Genomic DNA, 18,136 nt, shown 5'->3' with positions numbered 1-18,136 from the left:
CATAATGACAGTGAGCTACCAGTCGAGCCGACAGGCAACCCAACTCTTCCCTTGGGAAATATCAGCTGCTTTTCAAAGGAAGTCTGGTTCTGCAAACATCCCTCTGGCATGTGACCAATGAGACCCTCAAAGCCCTTCAACCTTACTACAGTGAGAACAACTGTACATATCTGGCCTTAAAACCTTTCATCCCGTTGTGTCACACTTTCAATACTGATGCATCCATCAATTTCAGATTCTGCTTGCACCACTGAAACTCTTCATAATACCAAATGATCAAGATTTGTTTTGCACGACCTTGCCTAAACTTGAAGTGATGTTATCATGCATCATTTTGTTATTATTCAAATGATACATGTGATTGATTCAACACTTGATGTTTGAGTAAATTAATTGAAACTAGTTTCCAGATCTCGGTTATAATGATGTTAATATTGTGCATCATATCGGGTCATTTTTTTTGATGATACAATTTTGGAAATGACTAACGTCAATTATATTTGTAGACACACAAGAGTTTCCACTGTAACACGAATTCACTCATGTACAAACAACAAATATGCCTAAACTGTTTAAATAAGTAAATAGGATGAAAATGTCTCACATGCTTTTCTTTGTTGAAAACAACATTACATGGTAACATTTTAAAATATTCCTTGATCAGACTACTTTAAAATAATGTTGACTTTGTTTGTTACTATACAATGAACAACATTATCCAAATATTTCCTATGATTTCCTATGAAAACAACATGTCCTGGTAGGAACGCAGCCATCCTCTCTCCTCAAGAACTATGGGTTAAATAAAATTAGCTTTAGCCTGAAAATTTTCAACAATCTATCAATTTTAGTTTTGTGCTGAAATTTTGCACTGTTTTTTTTCTAATTAATACGCATACATACTATTTCAGCATGAAAAAACACATGCAAAGTACTAGCAAGGTATATTAGGGTGACTCACTCTTGTGCAATATGCTATATATGTTATAAAAATATGTTAAAATTGACATTGTTTACATAAAGTAATATCTCCTCTCGTCAGCGCCCTCTGTTGGTTGAGACAGCTCCATACAGTCTGTGTGCTATTGTATGGTACTTGAAACAAAGGAGCAGAACCAACAAAGCTGAAACACACAGGAAACACAAAGGGAAGCATGCTTTCCTTTGTCACAATCTCTCTGTTATTTCAGGACAAGCACAGTTGCCACATCGCCGCTGCTGCTGCAGCTACTGCTGTTGACAATGCAATTTAAACAGGCACAGAGTTTATTTATTGAACTGGGAACAAATTGTCCCAATCTGCATGTTAGGAAACAGTCAACGCAACAGTGTTTTTTTGTGGTAAGTACTGTTGACATATCTCAACCCTTAAAAGACCTTATGAAGGATATTTTCCTGGAGTCAGATATCCACTTTCAAAAGAAATAAGACACATAGAGTGGAAGTGGAGTTTGGTATGAAACTAACAGGAACAGATTCTTTCTTTTCAAATTTGTTCAATTCTGATTGAGACTGAAAGTAAAGAATAACAGGGGTTGAACTGGCTCCCAAATCAAAATTGTGTTAAAAACACAAATGTGCATAGAAAACATGTACAAATCTCAATTTAAACCTACAGTATGTGTCTTTAGTCCTTTGTGGAAGTCTGGACTAAACTATCACACGCCAACATTTACAGCTGTTAAACCTTAGTTAGCTTTTGATGTCTTATTCAATTTCGTTTTGTGTTTACTCATGGTCCTCACTACAACAGGTCAGCAGTGACCTTCAGTGTTAGGGAAAGGATTGGTCTGGATATGTAAAAATATAAAATTAGTTTGCTATAAATACTGAATGTAATTGTGTACATTTGATTGAATCATGCAAAAATATAGCTCCAAAACCTATATAGCTCTTAATAACCTATGACTGCAGTCATTTATGAAAAGCATTGCCCAGTGGATCACATTTACATGAGTAATCCACATTTAATCTCTCTTCCCTAAATATTTTCTAATCTGTCCGATCCATGTTCCTCTTATGCTATATCACTATATCATAATCTATACTCACCGCCTAGAGTTCCAAGCAAACTGCCATCAACGCCTGGATCACTGTGTTAATCCTCTGATAATCTCCAGAGCTTTGACACATGACAGGGAGATGAACCATAAACCACTCTTCTAAGAAGAAGATAAAGAATCATATTTGATTTTCTTCTATGTATGACATGATATAGAGTACATTTTAAATCTGCTCCATTTACGGTATAAGATGTTTTTCTACATTGGTATTGGCTCATTCATCAGGTTATTAATACATTCAGTGTTGGTCAAGTCCATTATGTGCTGTTGATGCAGCGGCTCTACTGAAGGGGTTTGTTTGCTGATCTGACCACCACCATCATCATCATCATCATCATCATCATCATCATCATCATCATCATCACCATCGTCGTCCTCCTCCTCTTCATCCTCCTCCTCCTCCTCATCCTCTTCCTCCTCCTCCTCTGTCTCCTTCTTCTTCTTCTTCTTGAGGCAAAACTCGCAATTTACATGACCAGAAAGAGGAGAATTGAAAACAATGCTGTTCAAGAAGCAGCTACTGTTTTTTGCTGAAACATTAGATGTCGCTTAAAACTAGAATTTGGTTTTTACAAAATGGCAAAAGACCTAAATAACTTTAGGAACATCTGGTGTCACAAAAATGTCCTATGCACTTTAGTTGATGATAACTCACTCTTGCAAATTTCCTGATATAATGCAATGATTTTAAAATTTTATTTCTTTTTATTGGTTTTTAGTATTTTTGAAGCACTTTAGCACTTTCATTAAATGTAAAATTGTAAAATGTGTGAGTGCGATTAAAGTGTTTTTGCAACAAAAAAAATCTTCTTCTTCAAGATTTCACTTTGTAAAAAATTTAAAAGCTTTTAAAATTTAAAGTAAATCTCAATTAGTGATTTCAGGTTGTTTCTGACATCACAAACCTTCTTTCTGGATCAATAAAGTTCTACTGTACTATATTCTACTCTATTCTACCTGGATTTTTTCTGACAACAGGATCTTGTTTTCCTGAAAGGATCTCATTCATGGATGAAGTAGTGGTTCGGAAGCAGCTCCGACCTTATTCAGGTTCACAACTGGGGTGGAGTGGAAGGTGTGGAAAAGGTTGTTTCCCAAAAAATACAAAAATGTAGAATTTCAACACCCCACCCCCCACCCCACCTCACACACACATTGTGAGGATCAACAGGGATAATCCTCCTGAACCTCCATGATGCCATCTGTTGAACTTGAACGCGCTGTTTCCTATTCTGCCACCAGGAGGCGCTCCGTACTTATTATTCCATTCCAAGGGAAGGACGTTGACATATATTATTTACACGGGATACAAATACCAGATTATTCACTGCAGTGCTTGTCAGACATGTTTGGATGTAGATATACAGAGGGTGATACAGTCTGATCCTTTACTATCTATGTAGGATAATTCTCAAGTACAACAGATTACAACTGCAAACGATTGAATGAATTATCCGTCAAGACAAACATACTGTATACATTACTGTACACTGAACTCACAAGACGTCAGGTGACCGATAAAAAAAATTCTGGTACCAATATATTGGAATGAGATTTGCTTCAGACAAGAAAAAAAATCTGCTAGGAAGTTGACGACCCTCTGGGATATTTCCAGCCCTAAACAATCCAGGACTTATTTACTGAATGACTTCATGGCTTGTCTTATAAAAGAATCACAATCTTATTAATTTCCATTAATTACAACTTGATTCATAATCTTTCAGCTCTATATTTTAAAAAAACGCGAGGAGGAAGAGGAGGAGGAGGAGGAGGAGGAAATGAGATTATCTGTCCTTGTTTGCTGACTGACAGCGTCTGTACATCCCTGCTTTGCTGAGTCACCACTTCTCAGCCTCTACACATAACTACACACAAGACGTCACCTCAAGTCCTCAAGTAGTTAATACAGACACACATGGCGATAATCTCAATTTCTATCACCCTCCCTCTCCTCCAGGAAACTTTTCCTACATGATCAGAAGACATGTGACCAACTGAGAGAAAGACACTGGTGCAAACTGACCCCTTCATCCTCATGTGAAGTTCAGGTCACCTGTGTTAATCAATAATTCCATAGGTTTTCTGTGTCAGTCTCAGTGCAAACAGTCAAAATCCTCCAAGGGGTCCAGATCAGTCAGTGGTGTGACATCAAGACGTTTTCGTCATCATTGGATGCGTGGAGCTGAGTCACAACGAGGATGTGGGAGATCTTCTTTGCCGCCTTGTGAAACACCAGCTTCATGTCCTTTGACTGGTTTGATGTACTGGTGAGAGGATTGAGAGAGGAACGAGAGAAGGACATTAATGAAGGATGGGAAAAAGCTTTCACAAATAAGCAAAATGTTTCTCCAAAATGTTGCACCATTCCTTCAAAAGGAATCAAGCATTTTTCCAGTACTTCTTCCTTAATCGGGAATGCTGTTTTGTAATTAAAATTGTAATGTTTCCTGCAACATTTTGTGTTTATTCTTTAAATACAATTTTAAAAATTTTTTGCAAGCAGTCAACATTTTCCTTTTGAACCTTGTAAAGTAGAAGAACTGAGTTTTGTATGTGATCAACTAAACCAAATGGTATCTCTCCGCCATCTGACGTGGAGACATTTTTTAAAAAGTTATAGACACAATCCCAACATCCTGGAATGGGATTTGCTTCAGATGTAGCCATCTATTATTTACATCCCCTCTTGAGTTGGGTTAGGGTTAGCTTCATAATAACCCTATATGATTGAAAATGCATTCATAAACAGAGTACAGTACAGAACTGGGAATGATTATTTTCAGTTTAGCCTGGAGACAATTTAATTCGACGCACGTCGTTTTTCGACTTACGTCGTGTCTCCTGAAACCATTGCACGACGTAGGGTGAGATATACCTGTAACACCCTGAGACAGTTCCTGTTAACAGCCCCAACAACGAGTCATGTTGCCGACCAAACATGTAATGTTATACATTTTTATAATGCATAACATTACCTCAGTTTTTCTTCTTTGCAAGTTGTTCCTGTTGTTGTTTCTCGGCTTTCCGTTTCTTGTACTGGGCTATCTCAGCCATCTGCAGCCCGTGGGCCATTTGCCTGGTAGGATGAAGTGAAAGGCATGAACGTGGTGAACACACACACACACACACACTCACACACAAGAGAAGCAAAAAAGAAGTGTTCATACCCGGACTTTACTACTGGAGGGACCGGCAGAGGTTTGGTAAATCCATCCCTCCCTACCAGCCAGTAAGTCTGCTCAACTCCTTTCCCCTGAAACAGTTAAAGAGAAAATATTAGCAGGATAGAGACAGATGAAGTGAAACACTTCATCCACATGCAAATAAACGCTACCTTGACTTCTGTCTTGCCTCTCAACTCAAGCTTGTATCCCAGATTCAGATCATGCAGGACCTTTACTGTGCTCTGGTGAACATGGATCCTGTAGGCTGGTATGGGACAAAATATATAAAAAATTCTGGATGCACTGAATTGCTTGTTAGAATTATGATATCCAACAGTTGCTTAACAGGTTTTTCAGTCCTGTGTTTTGGAGGTGTGTAACTTACGCAGGCCACTGGACTCCATTCGAGATGCGGTGGTCACTGTGTCTCCAAACAGGCAGTAGCGAGGCATGGTGAGACCTACAACACCGGCTACACATGGACCTACAACAGTCATGCACACAGCTATTGCTATTTCAGTTCTAGAATATGAACCCAGGACTTACAGTTGCAGTGAAGTGTCTCCACAGTACTCTTCCACTGGAGGTAGGAGGTACTACCTCACTCCATGTTATAATCCTATTTGTGTCCCTTACTTCCTCACCTGTGTGTAACCCTATGCGAATTCTGACAGGAACATCAGGCATGTGTCTCATTTTGAAGGTTCCCACAGCGCTCAGGATGTCTAGGGCCATGTTTGCAATCTCTGCGGCATGCCGATTGCCGTTTGGGACCGGAACACCTGATGCCACCATGTAGGCATCACCAATAGTCTCCACCTACAGTGCAATATAATGGAAACATCAAATAATGTGGTGTTTGTGCCTCATTCCACTTTGTAACGGCAAAAGTGAATAAAATCAGTGAGTTTGAAGACCTTGTAAACGTCATGGTTTGCTATGATGGCATCAAAGACCGTGTAGAGGTTATTGAGCAGGTTGACCACTTCGATGGGTTCACTGTTGGCTGAGATGGTGGTGAAGCCAACGATGTCGCTGAAATATAGCGACACGTTGTCAAAATGTTCTGGTTTGACAGTTCCGCCCACCTTCAATGCTTCAGCCACAGACCTGAGGAATGAAACAAATCTCTACTGGAACTTTTGGGATAAACAAGCATTTGTGTAATGCGGTACAGCAATATTTATTTCATAAAAGATACTTTAGAGTTACAGATTCTTTATATTAATTCAGAATTTTCTGTCTGGGGATGTCATGACATGTCCACATTAACTTACGGAGGCAGCATCTGTGTCAGCAACTTCTCCGTCTTCTGTTTCTCGATCTCCAGCTCCTCGGTTCGCTCTCTGATCAGCTCCTCCAGGTTAGAAGAGTACTGCTCCAGCATCCTCAACATGGAATCTATGATGTTGGTCTTCTTCCCCTTGTTGATGTTCTTAAACTGAGAAAATAGACTAGATTAAAAGGCGAGAATTACATAATATAGAGCACAAAGGATCATGAGTTTTCTTTTGCATCAGTTTTGGCATTTAACCAACATCCTAACAATCCTACCAGATCGAAAATATCGTCAAAAGTTGGTCTCTTTTCTGGCTGTTCATTCCAGCATTGTTTCATCAACTGGATACACTCCAGTGGAGCGTAGTCTGGACTGACCACCGGGCGACACAGAAGAGGAGGCTTACGTATCTTCTCAATGATGTCTAAAATACAAAGAAGCATTAGCTGGTGTATCTCAGACATGCAGCTGTGGTAACGAGAGTCAGCTAGCCTACGCTTCATTTTGTTTTCTCTTTGCTTTGTAATGTCACTCTAGAATTGCAAGTTAGCACCATAACTCATCTGTTTCGACACTTACTGAGTTTGTCTTAACAAAAACTCATTGGAGTACAAAATCTGCAACCAGCGTCTACATGAAGATCCTGTTCCTCAAATAGTTTAGTAACTTACTAGGTCAATTTCTGTTTATTCTATATTTTCATATTTCACCTGCAGTGCATAGATCTACCATGCAGAATGGAGGACCTCTGATCACCACCTCCTGCATGACAATGGCAAAGCTGTACACATCACCAGACATTGTCCCGTAAAGACCCGGCTGCCCAGGGATCCTCAGGATCTCTGGAGCTGTCCACAGCAACTCTGAAACACACAGGGCTACATTAGCTTGTGACTGTAGGACAATACAAGATGTTTTGCACCAGAGATGCATAATCTGTTCCCTCACCATCTACAGGGGGTTCAATATAAGGGAACCTCTGAGCCTCTAGAACCTCATTGTAGCCGTAGTCTGTGACCTTTAGGACAAAACGCCCATCCACCACACAGTTACGGGACTTCAGACGAGCGTGGGATACTCCGCGATGGTGGAGGTACCTCATACCCTGAGACAGAAACATTCATTCAAGCTCTCAGATACTTTGAGAATTTTTTGAGAGCCATTGCTAATTACTTTAATTCTTGTTCAATAATAAATAGGGTTGTATATTTACAAAACTACAAAAGAGACATCATGAAGAGCGACACTTCGTATGACCTACCATTCATCCACTCTTGTTTTGCCTTTCATCCCCACATACCTTGATCAAATCCAGTAGCAGAGATGACTTGAACATCCAGTCCAGTTTGACGTCTTCATTTAGCAGCAGGTCCTCCAAACTTCCTCTGGAGCAGAACTCGGTCACGATGGCAAACACACCGCAGTCATGAAAGAAGCCCAGGAAAGGGTTAATGTTCTCTTGACGCATGTCCTTCATCTGAAGCCAAAAAAAGTAGAGTTGGTCCTTTATTTCTTAATAATATTTCAGGATAATGATGTCTCTGTTCAATGCAATTTATTTCATTGTGGTTGATGGGGACTAGGAAAAACTGATCCATATTACTCAGTATTCAACTTTGTTGGAAAATGGATATTTTGAACATCTTTGTGATGCAAGCAGAGTAATGAACACCTGAATAAATCAATAAATCTGGTTAAATGGAATCTTTCATTTGAAGTATAGATTACCTTGGTACAATCAAACTTAACAGTAATTCCAGCTGAGGAAATGTGTTTGAGACCCTTGACCATTGCTGCAGCAAAGCCACCAATGATAAAACATTCTATGAACCTCTACCTTTTATGATTGATTATCTGTCTCATAGCATTATTACTTACCATTTCAAAAACATTGCTGGTTTTGGGGTTGATACTGCTAAACGACCCATTAGGAAGTCTTTTCAGCCATGCCCAGTCACCCTGGAATCACAGACCGATGAATGACCCTCAAACTAAAACAAACTTCATTGTATTGGAAAGTATTTTTTATGGTGCGTACTAAATTTCCAGAAGATATGAACCAACTGAGAAATTCTCACCTCATAAACAACAACGTTGGAGTTCTCATAGGTGGCTGGTGACTGGGTTGAGGCTGGTGAGGTGATACTACGTTCTGACACACTCCTCATGCTGCTGACCCTGCTGTCGTCCAGGCTCAGTTTCTGTAAGGTATCAGAGTAAATGTGTGAAATAGAAACGTAGTTTGAACCAGATTTCAGGATGACCTCAGCAAACAAAACCCCCTCCCGAAAAAACACAAAAAAAACAGCCAATTCCTGTGCCTGACAGTTGGAGTGATTGGTTTATCTTTGTGACAATGATACTACTTTGACTCCAGCAAGATGTCAGAGTCAAAGGAACAGGGGCTGACCTTGTTGCTAAGTGATGGGTTTATGAATGTGACATCAGCCAGTGTCAGCAAGATCTTGTTTGGACCCCGAACCAATCGAATCTGACTGATGCGTCGCCTGGGAAACAATAAATTAGTGGAGAGAAGATTCACAGGAGCCTTTCAAGAGTTTCACCGAAAACCACTGATCGCAAAAACAGCTCCCTTTTTGATCCATATTAAAAGAAAACTAATATATAAACCATAGCGACTATAAATAACTAATAAAGTAGAAATTATTGACATTTATTTGTTATAAAATACATTCTAAGCCTTTCAGACCAGACTATCAAGACTAACCTGATGCAGTAAATCATTGCTACTGCAAAAGATGAGGTGGAGACTGCTCCGAGGAACATGCCAATGGCAGAGAACAGATCCACCCCTGAGACAGAAAAAGAGGACTAACACTAAAATCATCTGTCAACTTTTCCAAGTGTGCTGGAACATCTGGACTTTGAAAAACATATGTAACATAATGGAAATCTCAGAGATTGTTTGTGTGGTCCTCACCCCCGGAGCAGATAACTCCAGGAGTAAACCAGCAGGAGGAGTCTTGTCTGGGTCCCTGGCCTCGAGGGAAGTGGATGTCTCGACCCAGGAAATGCACCATACCGGCCTCCATATCAATCCTATTATTAATAATAGTAAAAATCATCTCTTGGTGGTAAACGTACTATCATCTGGGTTTTGTGCTTCAGTCCTACATTAATCGCTGGCCTCTTTACTGAATGAGGCTCTTTACCTGAGTCATCATTTACCTGTATGTTGGCCTGAGCTCTGGGGAGAGTCCATCTGTGTCCAGTATGAGGTAGTCCAGGAGAGCAGCTCCAGAATCACTGGTTTTGATGGTGTGGCTGAAACCCTTCAATGTAAATAAGAACTGGAAGTGTATTTCTATGACAAGCTTCCATTATTTTTATCAAGTCAGGGAGCTGGTGTTGGGTTTGAATACCATATGTGTGAGTACAATAGAGGCAGTTCTTGGTGATATAATTCAATTCATTCAGTCATTCATTCTAAGACAATGGGAACTTACAGGGATAAAAGATAAACAGTTATCTTAAATAGAATCACACATTTCTGTGGTGCACTGTTGAAAATATAGAGGGAATAGAATAATAGAATAGAGAATACACAATGAAACTTCAAAATAATTAATTTTTTTTTTTTTTTGGTAATCCTAGTGGTACCTGGAAAGCCAGGCTTTGGGTATGTCTTGCCAGGTTTCCCCCAGATATCCAGTGTCCAGATTGCCGAACACGATGAACGGTATGGGCCATGAAGAGAATAGAGTTGTAGATGGTGCCAAACAGTGGAGACACCTGCAGGACATAAAGACTAGAGACATAAGAACTGGAGTTCACAAATCCTTCTTTCCAGGTACAACACTTCCATAGATCACCTGCTGTGGTTTCACTGTCCAGGCCACCTCTCGTCTCTCCATGGCTTCCCCATAGGCCTCGTAGAATGACGCCTGGGGTGAGTTAATGGTGACGGTCAGCACAGCATCGTAGGCTCGCAGAAGTTTGCTGTTGTTCTTCAAAGCTGGGTAGGTCACATTGCGGTAGGGCAGACTGTAGAGCAGGGTGTCGTAGGGCACAAAGACCATTGAGCCATCGATTATCTGCATGTCGTAGGCCGTCTCCAACAGCTGCTTCTGTGCATCACCACCAATCAGTGCTGAGTGCATGCAGAGGATCACAACTGGGACGGGAAAGAATGTCAGTAAAAATGTCAATTTTTTGAGGGATCTTTAACACCATAACTGGGATTCACCTCGTATTTCTCTCATCTTGTGGATCTTGGATAGAGTTCGTCGTATGCCATGGGGTGTGTTCTCCATGAAACTCACAAGTCTGACTGGCAGACCATGGCTCCTTAACGAATCAGCAACCTGGATTAGAAACATGATAGCAAAATGAAAAGCACAAACAAAATTGGGGTGCTGAAACAAATAGCTTAAGGAGATATACCAAGATATCTACTTGTTAATCATTTAGAAGAAAATTCAAACCTTGATGGCTGTGTCCACCCAGATGTCATCTGAAGATGAGATGATGCCAATATGAGCCCACCTGAAGTACTCAATAGCCCTGTGCAGGACCCAAGTGGGCCTGGGGATGGAGCGGGCAAAGGTTGGGTGACTCTGATTATCATCCAGCTCATAGCCGACACAACCCCATGGAAACAATGCCTGGAGAATTGAGCAAAAAATTAATGTCACAGCGACAAATTCAACATCTAAAATACGTTCAACCAGCACCGACTTTGTTCCAGCCTTTGCTCAGCATTGAAGCAGCGTCACAGTATCCCGGGTTGACTGGTCCCACATATCCAGAGGCCTTAGTGTGGAAACCTATGAAAGCTTCCAGACCCCTTGAGGTCTCACATGGCTCCTGAAAAATGACAACAGAATGCGATAAACAATAAACGTTTATTAAACATTTCTTTATTTACCTGTCTGTGTTGGTTTGATTGTTTGATGAACACATTCCCATGAAATTCGATTGAATGATCCAAGATGATCCTACCTGCAGCACCGCATAGTCGAATGTTGCAGCATAGGACAGCGAGGGGTCCTTGTTGATGCGGTTGACAGCAAGCTGTGCTGCTACGTTGGGAAGGGCCTTAGCAAAGAGAGGGTCACACCCCCAGGGTCCCACCACCCCAACCTGAAACCAAGCTGACTGTGCTGGACAGGGCAGCAATGACAGGATTTCCAGGAGAACCAGGAGGAACCTCATTGGTGAACCAGGATGAGAGATTTGGCAACCATTGAGAGGAGGTGTTGGCCTCTAGTTTTGAGGTAAGATGATGTCGGCACGGTGATGGGATTGCATGTCAGGGATCACCACCTTCAGAACTCACAATTAACTGGTAAGAGATGAACTAATGATGCTGCTTCCCTGAAAAAAAAAAAGTAGGATTTAGATAAAAATAGTGATTTTACAGAGAAACACTTCCCATAAGGGGAATCATAAATCAGAGGCAAAAAATTCATTTAATATTATTCATATTATTAAATTATTTCTAGACATTTGGTTTCTTCCATTAATTTCCATCCCTGGTCAGATCCACTTAAAGGGTAACGACATAAATCTGGGGATTTGTGTGAGTTTTAAATTGTGGAAAAAATACGCAATCCCCTGTAGGAGCCAAATGATATGTAATCACACCCCGAACCTCTTATCAATTTCAAGAATGCTGCATGTTTCTGAAAGACTTTTTACTACTTTTGTCTTTTCATAGTCTGTTACATCCCTTCTTTGACGCATTTTGCTTTAGGAAAAGAACCTGTCTAATAATTATGCACTCCTTGCTATGGAGTGTTGATCTCCTTAGGCCACACCCTCTCCTCATTACACAAACAGTCCTCATCTAATACGTACACTTAAATCCACTAATCATTCAGGATTATACAGCTCAGAGTTAGAAATTGTGCATAGAAATGTTGATATGGTCAAAATAGTCACTTTTGTAATAATTGTGTACACAGTTTAGTACATCATTAGAGGAGTAATGGTTAAAAGGGAGCCGGAGAGGACTTTTAACAGGGTGGCTGCTTTTCTTAGGTGCATCTTTATGGTATTTGAGGGCTGGGGGTCTAGACAGTATGAGATAACATGACTTCACTGATTAATGCAGTTTGGACTTTCAAATGAAAACATCTAACGAGAGAAGACTGACTTCAGATTTTACATTGTTAATATTTATTCAATATTTGTACTGCTAGGTAGGCAAGCTACAGTTATGACACTGTCAGTTTGAGACCTGAGAGGTTACAGCAGCATTTATTGCCATTGTTATAACATTTTACTAAAAGAACAATCAATTTAAGGAAAAAATAACCTGCAGATTTGACCCTAATGAAAAATATTGGTTGGATTATTAGGTACATACAAAATAGCTCAGAATTAACCCAACATGAGCCAACTACAATAGAGAAATCCTGCTTCTACTTTAATTGAATGAATAAAATTATTTTCTGTATGGAGTACATTTGCTTTGAAGCATTTCATAAAGTTAAATTGTAAGAAATATTTAGAATATAGGATTTTGCTTTAGCAAAGAATTTTACCATTTATTCATCCTACAACAGACATTTCATGGATTAATAAAAAATATAAATTGTGCCTTCATCTACTTTTCTTTAACAAGACATTGATTACAGTCATTATATAAGTCCTACCATGCATTGAGGAGATGAGTAGTTCTTCCACCAAAACGCCGCATTAAGAACATCCAAAAGAAGGAAACTTGCTAAAGATAAATATCCTGTCATTTCTTTTCCACCATTGGTGGAATGTTTTACTGCATTATGAGAACACACACATATCACTCTGAAGACAGTGTGTGTATGCGTAAGATGGCCAACAACAAGTGTATGACCCGTTCTGTCAGATTATATCAAATCCAATCAGGTGAGACTAATGACGATGATGATGATGATTTGCACCTTCATGTGAGAAGCAGTCGGCTGAGAGGACCCACAGCAGCAAATCCCTCCTACGCTTCAAGTTTGGTGATGGATTCATGTTGTCTTTTAATTATCCAGTTGATTTAATTATTGTGCCTGTGTGTTAGTCTCTCAGTAGGATTACACAAAAACCTACTTAACAGACTTTCCTGAAATTTGGTGAGAATCTTGGCCTTGTGACAAGAAGGAAGTCTCAAACATTTTGATTAAATAGTGTAACAAGGGATTCACCTATTACATTTGAATTGTGATATGTTTACAACGCTTCAGTCTGTCACATAAAAATGACCTGCTGGAATCTGATTAAATTTTGTAGACCATGTGGAGAGGAAAAGTCAAAATAATACTGGATTGGTGATCTGTGTAAAAAAATAGGATTTTCCCCCCACTTTTTTGGTGATTGGAAGATAAATTGGGGCCTTTTTCATCCATTTTCTTGATTTTCTGGTTGCATGTTTTCGCAGTAAAAGAAATACATAAGTGTTGCTAATAGAAATGCCACATTGTCCCTTTTTTCATGTAAATCCACAATTTCTAATTGAGCTATTCTGCATCCTGTTTAAATAAAAGTACATCAGATCATGAAAGTACAGGTTTTCCCTTTTCTAACCAAATTAGTTTGGTATGTCTCATTACTTTTTACTCCTTATTGGACATCATCCAGCGCTTCTCCGAGAGCTAGAGGGCAGCATGATGCAGGGATCCCAAACAACCACTTCAGTTTAGTCTATGCACAAAACTGTCTTGTGTGTGGAGTTTTCTGAACAAAAATGGTTTCTGCTTGAATCCAGTCCCGCTGCTTTCAGTGTCAGGGTGATAAAATGTAAGATGTTGTTGCATAATGCTCCTCTACAGGGAAAAAAGAAACGTCATTGGGATTAAGTTGATTATTTGATTCAGCATTTTTGCTCTTCATAAAAAACAGATCAGGCTCACCCTCTCCTCTGGGGTTTTCTTGGTTGCCATGACTCAAACATATTTTTTTGCTTTCTTTTCCCTCAGTCTTAAAAAACAAAAGTGACGTTAATACAAGATCAGGAAAAGTATAGGCCTAAAAATGCATTTTTTTTTCTCTAAGGATCAGTGTGAGAATAAATTTTTATGTTTTATGTTCGTAAAGGTGAGGGTTAGATCATAAAGCGGGAGTCTGTATCCCCTTTTGTACCCCCCTATATCACACTGTCTTCCTCTCTCACTCCCTCTGAGGACGACTCGACCAGCATTCTGTCAAAACCATGACAAGTCAGTCCAGATGTGGCGTCCTGACCTGCCAGATGAACCCAATGACTCCATTAACATCGCAGTAACAAATTTAAACACATGCTGCTTACGTTGGAGGTATGTCAGAAGCTGGTGTTGAAGTGGAACTTGTCAAAGCCTGATTGAGAGTGTTGGGGAATGATTCTGTAGATGCGAAAAAGTTAGGCGAAGTCTTTCGTAGCTTGAAGGGGAGTCAGGTGTCAGGTGATGTCACTGGATGGAGCGTCTCTCTATATAATGTACTGCCATTAAAAAAATCAAACCCATCCGTAACTTTTTGAGTACTGTAATCCAGAAAACAGACAAAAAAACTCCTTAAAATAGGTAATATCAGTGGGTTTGGAGTTAGGCAGAAAACATCAGATCTCAGCAGCTCCTAATCCTTTTGGTTTACCATTTTTATTTTTCTATTAGACTAACATAGGTATCATCCAGAACTGTTTTATCAGCTATACTGTACTGTGCTGTGTGTAGTGTAACAGAGATGACAATTTCAAGGGATTAATAAAGTTACCTACCTGCCTGTGTTGCTTTGCTTCTAAAATTTCTGAATCTTTGGGCTTTTACAGGCATTAAAATTTACCTTCTGCATTGTCACCGATTACTTGTGATATATGGATTTAAAAGAATCCTTTGGGATACTGCTGAGGCAGACCTACGTACGTTGGAGTTCATCCACAGGATGCTATACGCATCCAAACCACCTCCTTATATCCAGGTGTTGACAGGCTCTGCCATAAGCATCTCTTTGAATCAGTCACAGCTTCTTTCTTTCCTGAATGGCACTCATCTTTATGAAATGGCCACTTAGCGGTCAGCAATGGGTGATGGTGGTGGTGTGGGGCTTCATTCTCAAGACTGACCGGCACCGCTGCGTGCAGAGGTGTGGAGCTGTAGGGGCCACCATGAGGCCCCTCCATACAAGACAGGATAAATTGTTGAATAAGGCCCTCAGGTGAGGCCTTATAGTTATAACTATTGCCATAAAAGGGCTGGTTACAAAACATACAGTTACATTTTGAATATTGGGAATACAGCTGGAGCCACATTTGGGATGTTCCAATAAATTATACTAAATACACTCTTTCATAGCAGAGCGATGATGTCACAAAACGTGGACGACATCTGCAGCTCTCTTTCTACGCTTAAGTTTATTGAACGTTATCCTATTCCTGCTTCGCATGCTGTAGAAACACGCCACAGGATCATTGAGACCGTTAAACTGCATCATATATTTAACAGTAGTCAATTCCACATTGACTTGTGTTGAAATGTCCATTCAGTGCCTTTCTTTTCCTTTGCTGGCCCTTCCTCTGTCAGGCTACAAATTTGCCTTATCTGATATTGTGTGTAATTGGACCACACATCAAAGGAGGAATGATGAAAAGTCAGAAATGCAGAAAAGTAGAGTGAAATTAATGAAAAATAAGAAGGGGCGAGGAGAAAGAACACAGATTCCTGCAGGGAAAGCTCAAGTCGTGTTTGCAAAAATTCAACAAGGACAATGTTGATAAGTCAAGCATTACTCATCCCTCCACTCCTTTCTGACTCCCATCTGCAAGTTAATCTCAGAAAAAGAAAAAGGGCGTTTGGATGTGGTGTTTCTCTCTAATGACCTCTCTGTAATAGAAAATGTATTAACTCCATCGCAGCATTAAGGTTTAACAGAGCTGTTGTGTTTCTTCATCCAACACACAGACACATGGTTTCTTTTTTCGTCCTCACATTTTGTAATAGTTTGGCTCGCAGCCTGTATCGCTCCACCAGCGTCCAGGAGGCAGCTCGCCTCAATGTCTGGGTGAGCTCACACAAAAGCATGCACACAAAATGCACACAAAGTTGCTGTGCTTGCTTTGTATTTGTTATGACAACGACTGAGGAAAAAAAAAAAAATCTCTTGTATCTTGTGTCGTCTCACAAAAATGAACTGAAAAGTCTTTCCTGAAACGCACACGGAAGGAAAGCTGTGACATACAACATAAACTAAACCGACCTGATGATATGACCACATCAATAATCATTTATGTTCATGTAAATTAAGCTGGTATTGATTAGATGACTGTTACCTATAATTCCTGCTCAGTTTTTATTTTTGACAATCTGCTGAAAGAAGATTTTTCCTCTTGAAAAGCGTGAAATCTACACACAATGCTTAGGTGAAGTAATAAAATAACTCATAAATAGTAAGGTGAGCATATAATATAGGAGATGGCAGGGAATAACCTATGGCTATACGTAGACTTTAAGTTATTATGTATTAAGAGTGACAGAGTCCCCAACAACAATGTAAAACAATTGTTATATTTTATGGTGTTTGTGTAAAATGTAGCCATCTAGCCATTCATTCATTCATTCATTCATTCATTGTCAGCATCACTTTTGGGGGCTATCCCTGCTACCTTTGGCACCCCGGACAGGTTATTAGTTTTTTGCAGGGCTAAATAGGAATCCACGATCCCACTTTTCCAAACTGTCATACTATTTTCATAAACATTATTACAAAACTTAGTTAAAATTTAGTCTGATGCATTCTGACAACACAACAACTTAACGTTTTAACAAAGGTTTTATGATTTAATTTAATGTTTCTCTCTCATAATTGGAAGTTCATCACAATGCAATTGTTGTATTACTTATGAGAATAGGAAATAAGAGCATCTGGAGAAAATAGCAGAGACTGAAGCCGGCCGAATGTAAACAGGCCTTTTTACTGCAGCTACTTATCTCTCTCATTGTTATTTCATATGATTCATCAAAAAATCAGCTCCAGAGTTGCACACAAGAAAGAGTTGCTTATTTTGAAATTGTTCCAGTTGCAACAACTAAGAATATGTGTTGAGATTCGAACCGTAGTCATTAATCTTAAAAACACGCTGTGCGCTCAGATGAGGTGAGGCAGACTGAGCAAAGACATGGTTGGAAACATGTTGATGAAGATACGGACTGAGGAATTAGAAGAAGCCCAGAAGTTCAGTATTCCTTAGGGAAGTATGTTAGAAGTTCAATGCCCTGACATCTTTCAACAACAACTGTTATTGGACAGTTTATTCTTAGTCCAGTTAAAACTTGGTTTTGGATGCCTTTCTTACTTGCAAGAAATTCTTTATATTAAGAGGGAAATACAAAGACCAGGGGCAGTCGTGGGGAGAGGGGAAATGGGAGGCTAAACGGGTTGCCCGCTGGGAGCTTTGGAGCCAAAAATAGAGACAAACCTCACATGTTTGTGCATTAACCCTATACTTACATCCATTTAGACAGATATTCAAGGAAGAGGCCAAAAGGTATAAACAAAACTTATTCTTGGAGTTAAAGACAGGAAGTAATTAAAGTCTGGAAGAAGTCATGTTTCACTGAGTTGCGTCCAAAAGAAAGATAAATACATCAAGACTTATCAGTTGTAAGTACATTACAAGTTTAGATTTCTATTTTTTTAGATGAAACACGTTTCTGCAATGCTCAGTT

The 18,136-nt window shown here is 39.7% G+C and overlaps 1 protein-coding gene across 2 annotated transcripts; it reads right to left on the bottom strand.

Annotated features, from left to right (window-relative positions):
- Positions 1 to 986: 986 nt before the first annotated feature.
- Positions 987 to 13,297, bottom strand: gc2 (guanylyl cyclase 2). Of its 2 annotated transcripts, XM_068308225.1 has the most exons (25): positions 13,127 to 13,297; positions 11,469 to 11,843; positions 11,205 to 11,333; positions 10,952 to 11,131; positions 10,714 to 10,831; positions 10,340 to 10,641; positions 10,128 to 10,259; positions 9,696 to 9,799; positions 9,448 to 9,566; positions 9,235 to 9,319; positions 8,917 to 9,013; positions 8,585 to 8,707; positions 8,385 to 8,465; positions 7,807 to 7,983; positions 7,455 to 7,611; positions 7,217 to 7,369; positions 6,782 to 6,930; positions 6,505 to 6,668; positions 6,145 to 6,337; positions 5,872 to 6,046; positions 5,613 to 5,711; positions 5,398 to 5,492; positions 5,231 to 5,316; positions 5,039 to 5,139; positions 4,192 to 4,327 (listed from the first exon to the last, which is right to left on the bottom strand). In XM_068308225.1, the coding sequence occupies exons 2-24, from the start codon at positions 11,679 to 11,681 to the stop codon at positions 5,040 to 5,042; spliced, it is 3,231 nt and encodes a 1,076-aa protein (XP_068164326.1). In that variant the 5' UTR covers positions 11,682 to 11,843; positions 13,127 to 13,297; the 3' UTR covers positions 4,192 to 4,327; position 5,039. The 2 variants fall into 2 exon arrangements, with proteins under 2 accessions (XP_068164325.1, XP_068164326.1); XM_068308224.1 differs by lacking the exon at positions 5,039 to 5,139 and having other exon boundaries at positions 987 to 4,327.
- Between the last annotated feature and the right edge of the window lie 4,839 nt (positions 13,298 to 18,136).

The sequence above is a fragment of the Antennarius striatus genome, chromosome 23 (assembly GCF_040054535.1).
Source record: "Antennarius striatus isolate MH-2024 chromosome 23, ASM4005453v1, whole genome shotgun sequence".
In the NCBI taxonomy this organism is placed as follows: Eukaryota; Metazoa; Chordata; class Actinopteri; order Lophiiformes; family Antennariidae; genus Antennarius; species Antennarius striatus.
Note: the sequence above shows the minus strand (reverse complement) of the source record. Positions and strands in the feature narration are given on the sequence as shown.

Coding starts and splice junctions, on each gene's coding strand:
- gc2 (XM_068308224.1), bottom strand. CDS start 11,681: ATGAGGTTCCTCCTGGTTCTCCTGGAAATCCTGTCATTGCTGCCCTGT. Junction 7,612..7,806: donor TGCTACTGGATTTGATCAAG/GTATGTGGGGAT, acceptor TTTCTGTCTCAG/GGTATGAGGTACCTCCACCA. Junction 7,370..7,454: donor TATTGAACCCCCTGTAGATG/GTGAGGGAACAG, acceptor TGTGTGTTTCAG/AGTTGCTGTGGACAGCTCCA.